Source organism: Egretta garzetta, unplaced genomic scaffold (assembly GCF_000687185.1).
Source record: "Egretta garzetta isolate BGI_Z169 unplaced genomic scaffold, ASM68718v1 scaffold638, whole genome shotgun sequence".
NCBI classification, from domain to species: Eukaryota; Metazoa; Chordata; class Aves; order Pelecaniformes; family Ardeidae; genus Egretta; species Egretta garzetta.
This window is the reverse complement of record NW_009260676.1, coordinates 323,126-330,359: the sequence shown is the minus strand read 5'-3', so window position 1 is coordinate 330,359 and position 7,234 is coordinate 323,126. Positions and strand designations below refer to the sequence as shown.

General features: G+C 55.6%; 1 protein-coding gene across 2 annotated transcripts in view; it reads right to left on the bottom strand.

Moving 5' to 3' along the window:
* SLC2A2 (solute carrier family 2 member 2) overlaps positions 1–1,605 on the bottom strand; it is a 9,948-nt gene extending 8,343 nt beyond the window's left edge. Inside the window, exons 1-4 of one of the 2 annotated variants that reach the window (XM_035901183.1) lie at positions 1,573–1,587; positions 862–957; positions 316–346; positions 78–210 (exon numbers count right to left, since the gene is read on the bottom strand). In XM_035901183.1, the coding sequence (XP_035757076.1) occupies positions 78–210; positions 316–346; positions 862–957; positions 1,573–1,587 (275 nt within the window). Of the gene's footprint in view, positions 1–77; positions 347–861; positions 958–1,572 lie in introns of both variants that reach the window. The other variant, XM_009645758.1, reaches the window with a different exon arrangement.
* Between the last annotated feature and the right edge of the window lie 5,629 nt (positions 1,606–7,234).

Here is a 7,234-nt window from a genome sequence, read left to right as displayed (position 1 = left end):
ACAGTTCTAGGGGAAAAAAATCAAACAAAAAGGCCTGGGCTGTGGCGTGTGAGTCTCGGCACACCAGGTCCTCTCACCTGCCCAGCCGGTCGCCAATCCACCCCACGGTGAAGGAGGAGACCATGCCGCCGACGGCGAACACGGAGACGGAGAGGGACCAGTACATGGTGAGGATGTGCGGGGAGGTGGCGAGGCCCTCGCCGATGTCGGCTGGGGATGCCAGCGTGCCCTCGGTGCCACCCCAGGGCTCCATGCCAGGGACGGTGCCGTCCTCCCCCGAGGTGTTGGTGGCACGTCTGTCCAGGGGGGCAATGCCCAACACACGCCCGTAGTGGGCTTCTATCACCTGTGGCGGGTGAAGAGGAAAAACGCTGTCAGCTCAAATCTATAACGATTCCCAACCCCTGTTTTGGGTTTTTTTTCTGCCCCAAGGAAAGCTTTTCACAGGCTCTGCAGGGGTGAAACGTTGGGGTCCCCCACAGCTCCCCAGCACCCCAACCCCCAGCGGGGAGGGACTGCGAGGGCAGGTATGGAGCATCCCCCCCCACCCAACGCCGCCTCCTGGGGATGGGGTGAGTGCGGTGTCCGGATTCGGCACCCACAGAGGGGTGCTGGCCCTCGCTCTGGGCACAGGGACCGTGTGGCCACGGGGACGGCGCCGTGATGTGCAGAGCCCCACTCCTTTCGCTGCAGGGGGTCCTCCCGCTTTTCTCCCCCCGCTGCCTTATCGTGGGGGCTTTGAACTGCGGGAGGTAGCACCCAGGGAAGCGACAGAGCCCTCCCGAGGGCTTCTGCAAGGTTCAGAGCAGTCCTGGCTGCCCTGAAGCCCTCCTCCCTTGCTGGGGGGGGGGGTTGGCTTACCTTCTGGGGGGCATTAATGACACCCAGGCTGTAGCCATACTGGAAGAAGCCCAACACCGCGGTGAAGACGGAGAGGACCAGCGTTCCCGTGAGGTGCTGGGAGAGGAAGCAGAGAAGAGCCTCACCCCGCTGTCCTAGCCCTGCCCAAACCTGGGGGGGTGGCACCCCCTCCTGTCCCAAGGGACCCCACTGCCCAGCTGGCTGGGACAGTGGAACCCAGGGATGCTGCTGCAGCAGCGCGGGTGCTTTGGCTGGCTCCGAAGGAGAAGGGAAAGCCACTGGGGGTGGGCAGGATCAGGCCCCCAGGGCAGAACGGCGTTGCCCCACAAGGAGCGAGCGGTGCCAGGGCTCTCCCTGCCGTGCTGCCCATCCTCGCAACGGTGCCCGGCCCCAGCCCCAGCCCACGGGCAGCACCCCCGCTGAAGCAGAACAGCCAGGAAAAAAATGACCAAACCAGTGTTTTTCAGCAGTGCTGTTTCCTTTTCCATCACAGTTAAAATTACCCAACGAGCTGATGGAGATCTTAAAAATAAAAAATAATCCTTTGACCCCTTTGCCCCGACTCTCAGTATGCAGACATCAAAGAGCAATTAATTAGGGGAGGCGATTTTTTGGGTTGGTTTTGGCCTTGGCAAGCAATAAATGCCATTGCTCTGTGCTGGGCTCCTGCAGAAATTCTAGTGCAAAAAAATACCACCGAGCCACCGTTACCTTCTCTGCTTGCATTTTGCTTTTCTTGTCCATCCTGCAGCTCCTCCGCTGTCCTCCTGGGAGTTGTCACTGTCCTGGGTGGGAGCTGGGGCTGGGAAGGAGGGACGGCAGGGCTGGGATGGAAGCAGCGAAACTGGCCAGTGCTCCGAGAGATGGGACTATATCAGCTCTGGAGTTAATGAGAAACCCAAGCCTTCCATGTGTTGCTTGGCCACTGCTCGGCTCAGAGCAGCCACTCCCAATCCCTGTATTTGGGGGGACAAATGAAACAACGGGAGACCCGCAAAGACATAGAATGGACCTGGGAAATTCAAATGATCTGGCCGAAAGGCCGGCGCGGGGCTGTCCCCCAGCTGAACAGTCTGTGGAGTGACATGCCAGGGACTTGGGAACACGCTGCAGCCTCTTTGGGGACGTTCAACACCTTTGTCGCCTTCTGCGCTTGGGTGCAGGTGCTACAGTGCAAACCTCGTGCTCAATTAGCAAGAGGAAACCTTTCCAGCCTATGTAGCAAAGCAGCTAGAAAATGCCTGTTTTGTTTAGATAGCGCTTGGCACCTGCGTTAAAATACATTTGTGTGCACATACAACATACACAGCCAAACACATCAGTACAGATGTGTACAGGCCTCTCTATACATGCGTACATACGTACCGTCACGCACACAGCCCCCTCAACGCGTAGCTGTCATGCCAGCGCACACCCCTACGCGGGCATCCTGAGCACCCAGAGGAGACGGCCGTATGCGTATAGGGAGATAAACCATAGCAAAATTACCCAGAATATTTCAATAACGTACGTTTTTGTTAAAAAACCCACAACGGCGTGAACGCTGAGCCCTTCAGCACCACCAGCTGATCGCTGCGCTGTCCAATATTGGCGATGCTAGCAAATATTGGCAATGCCAGCAAATATTGGCGATGCTAGCAAATATTGGTGATGCTAGCAAATACTGCTGATGCTGCCAAATATCGCAGCCCTTTGGCTCGGCTCGCCCGGTAGTCGTGAACTTTGCACATCTGCAAAAGCTGGTCTGAGCTGGTCTTGCCCCAGGGCATCGTCAGCGAGAGGAGCTGCAGGGCTGGGGCGGCTGGTGGCATCTGTAGCGGACGTACCAAAGTCTGAAGCAGCCGCAAAGGTGATTCATGCTGATTAACACCATTGCCTTCCAGAGAAGCCCCTGATGGGTCCAGCAGCCAAGTTACGGCAACTCATCAGATGATGTTTTCAGTCAGCCAGGCTTCACATGGGCACAAAATGTACTTTCTACAGAGGAAGAGGGAAAAAAAACTAAAAAAAAAGATGAGCGTAAGACCACTAATCTTTGCACTGGTCTCCTCCAGTAAAGTAAAACTTTAACTGGAGGAGAAAAGTTCATTGCATTAACTCAGGCATTGATTCCAGCCACAGCACCTGCATTCCCCTCTTGGCCTGGCGAGGCTGCAAAGGGGGAGGGCCCCCCGGGTTGAGCTTTTTGAAGTTTTTCCCTAATATTTGCCCTTCCAGCTGAGATCTTTGCCCATGGCATTTGTTTGCTCGCTCTGCGTGGATCCCAGGCATTTACGAGCGCCGTTTCTTTGCATTGGGGTTAAATGCCCCCACGCCGGGGGCTGGCAGGATTAGACAATTAACTGGCTGCTCAAGTTTGAATCAGAAAACAACGGAGAGCCCTGACCCAGTATCCCAAACTGGACCCCTTGGGCACTGTGAAGCTCCTGGCCAGGACCCATGTCCCCCTCCGGAATCCCCATCCCGTCGCGGGTGCCTGGCCGAGGGAGGGTGATGCTTTCCCACTTGCTTTTCCCAGCCTAATGGCGGGGGTGTGGGGGTCTCCCCCGCTGCTGCCTCCAGAGCAGGACCCTCCCCTAATCCGGCTCCCCGGGAGGGGGTGCGGAGCGGCTGGGGAGGCGTGGGTGAGCATCAGTTATCCCCAGGAGTGACGGGCAACTCGCACGGACGCCTTGGGTGCAAAGGCTGGAAGCCCCATGGCCACCAGCCTCCCTCGTCCAGATCTGCTGGCAAAAAGCATGAAGTTATCCCGGGGCTCTCCCATCCCTTCCCGGCCCCCCCTTACCCTCCGGGCTGGGCAGGATGCTGCTGGATGGTGGAGGCTCACGACTCGGAAATGTGTGAATCTGCCTCCTGCTGCAGCCGCTTCCCAAAGCACCCATCACACCTCGACTGCTCGCTTGGAAAACTGAAGCACAACGCTCTTGGATGCTACGGCACCGCGCCCGACCCCACCAGGATGAGCGATCGGCCCCTCTGCTCTCTCGTGTGTTTGTGGGACCGCAGACCGTAGGGTGCAGGTACCAGCACGGCACAGCGCAGGAGCAATACCGACCCGTCCCACGGCTGGCGAGCCACGCCAGGCAGCAGGCAAGCGATTTGACCAAGGGCACGGAGATCAAAAGGGCAAAGAGGAGATGGCAGCTGGCCTACAAGCATCTTCCCTGCGGGACCAAGCCCTGTCGTCCTCATCTTCGCTGCTAGGACCCCAAGCTTTGCCAGCCTGGCGCTCGTCCTTGCTCTTGTCCACCTTCCGATGATCTTTGAGTGTGTCTGAGGGTAACGAGCGCGGGCGCTGCATGCGGCTCAGACGCAGGGGGCTTTCCTTGCCAGGGCGAACGGCAGCTCGGCCAGATGGATTCAGCCCACAGTTACTCAGGGAAGGTGGTGCGAGGCAGAGGTGGAAGGTGCAGGCGACAAGCGTGGGTCTCCATGCGTGGCTGAGCACCCCCGTGGGCCCAGGTGACTCCCAGCCCCCGGGCATCGCTGCTGTTCCCAGGTAAAGCGCTCTGGAAATACCAATTTCACTCTTTTCAGGACAGCAGCACACACCGCACCCCCCCTTAGAGCTTTGGCCATGCACCAAAAAAAAGCCATGCCGGGTTTTGTGGCTTTTCTGCAGCCTCCTGGCCAGAAGCTGCTCCAAACTGCTCTCGTAGCTTCCCATCGCCCGAGCGTACAAAGCAGATAAATGCCAGAAATCCTAAACAGCATCCAGCCCCTTCACCCTGCGTGGCTGCACCTCGTAGCATGGATCTTACCGGGACGGGCATAATTTACATTATTTGCAAACAACACTGCTTGTGCTGCTGCCAAATACGTTATTTATTAATGAAGTGTAAGAACTTTAATAGATAATAATAGATAATGCTACCGTCATGCCGAATTGCCATGCTTATTGCCTGCTCTATGATGGGTCTACTCCCAGCGGTGGCGTTGCTGTATCTAACGCTACCTGGTAAAAGCAACGGGTTAGAGTTTATGGTCGGGTTTTGCTTTTGAACAGCTGAACGTGCTGTCCCATCAGGGGAAGTAATTTAAAGACGCCGTAAGGACGGTGAGGCTTTCGCTGCGGCTGGGGTGATTTGCACACCCGTTTTACTGCCTTTGGGTCAGCCAGAGGTAGCTTTGATGTTAAAAAAAAAAAAAAGGAAAAAAAAACCCCAAACCATAAATTGAAACAAAAAGGAAAAAAAAAAAAAAAGATCCAGACCATAAGGCTGTAGCTCTCAGGTAAGAGCAGGCTGACGAGGCCCATCAGAGGCAGGCACAAAACACGATGCACGCTCGGTTTTTAATCTGTATAGGCTCAGCAGCTGGGGCAGGCAGCAGTGCTGGGGCCACCCATGGGACAGGGGCTTTGGGCTGACGAAACCCATTTGAGAGGGAGGATTTGGTGCATTTACAGCACAGTTGTCAAGATCTCCGTGCGTTGGCCTTGTACCCTTCCAGCAAAAACCAGTGGCATTAAACCAGTGGAGTTTAGCAGGGTCCTTCCCACTCCCCAAGTCCTGGGTGGTCCAGCATCTTCCAGAAAACAAAACTCAGGAAGCAAACCCCAGCCAACCTCTTCTGCAGTGTGTCGCGACAGCCAAGAAGGGAAGCAGCAGCTCCGCAGCGGTGGGCAGGGCAGCAAACCCATGCGGCTGCGGCAGGCGTCCCACGCCTTGAACCGCATCCCTGCTGCCGAGAGCATCTCAGCTGGATCTCCTTAGGGGAGCCGTGTCCCCAGGCGGGTGGCTGGTCATCGTGGGGATGGCATGGAATGGGGGTCTGCCCTGAGCCTTCGGGAACCAGCAGGTTCAGTCCCCGCTGCCGGCCCGCGCGATGCTTGCGTTGGCCCCAATCACCGCACAAATTATTGTGGGAGCAGCCATGGACCCGTGTGGTGGGCTCGGGATGAGACAAGGAATTGCAGCACGGCAACGTCAAGGGTCCCAGCAACCAGCCCAGCTCTGGGGCCGGGGCCAGGGTCACCTCAAGCATCCCCTTTCTGTCCCAAAAATACATAATGTGATCAACCCCGCAAGAAGAAAAAATTGATAATCATTCTGAGAGAGATTTGAAAACACATTGAGTTCCCACGAGGAGCTGCCACAGCCTTACCTCTGAGCATCCTTCACCCTGGGAACGGGTCCCAGCACCTCCCCGGTCTCCGCAGCGTGCTGGGGGGTAACCCCCGGCCGAGCACGGCCTCCCGCCAGCTCTCGGGGCTCTTCTTCCCTTTGCCACGGAGGGCACGGCTTGTCCCTGAAGCTCATGCAGTATCTCACAGCAGCTCTGCAAGTCATGGAATCTGCAACGGGCGCCGGTGACTCCGGTGTGCACGGATGTTTTTTCCCCTCCTTCCTCCTGCAAAACCGCTCAGCTGAACGAGTAACAGTTTCCTTTCCTGGGTAAAAACTCCCAGAAACAGGGTGTTAAGAAGAGCCCCGGGTTTTATCCCTTTACACGCTAAAACTAAGTCGTTTCTGATAGCATTGATCAACCACAAGCGTTATTTTACTTACAACGAAAGAGAAGTGAATCAAAGCTAGAAATACTTGAGGGGGAAGCACGTCTTTACGGTAACGATGGGTCGATTTTGCAGAAGAGCAGTTCCCCGGCGGCGATGGTCCATCGAGCATCCCTCAGCCGCAGCCAGGCAGCATCGCGGGGGACGTCCCCCCGCACCCATCCTGCCCAAACCCGCCGCCCCCCCGAGACCCATCGCCGCTCCGAGCCCCAAAAAGCCACTTTACCTCCATGACCCCCGGTTTTATTTACAAAAATATAAAAAAGGCATGGCTTGACGTTGAAGTTTTGCGTTTTATTGTCTACGGCACGGCCAGGTACACACTCCGGAGACAAGACTGCGTCAATATTGGTTTCTTAACGCTTTTTGTTTCAAATGACTCTAAGGGTTTAAAAAATACAATCACGAACTACCTTATATTGAAACACAATGATTCACGCCTACTTTGTCACTGAACCCAAAACCCCACAGTAAAAAAAACCAAACCAAACCCCATCCAAAGCTGTGTAGTATTTCTCCCTTCAAGGGGGAGTAAAAAAAAAAAAAAAAAAAAAAAAAAAAAAAAAAAAAAAAAGAGAGAGAAAAAAAAAAAGAGTGATCAGTTTGCAACATAATTTAATAAAATATCTGTTTTTTACTTTATTTATATTTTAACCAAGGAAGAGCTGGTGGCAATCAGTGTCCGTGATGGGACTTTATGGGGTTTTAGTTCCAGGATCGGGCCCTTATGGCCATCCCTACACCTTGCAGGGTGCTGGGCAGGCAGTACCAGGCCAGCGGGAAGGCACCCGGAGCCCGGCGGGTGAAGAAGGGACCTGCAAAGCACCTCGTGCCCGTGGCTCCCCCCGAGGCCCTGTC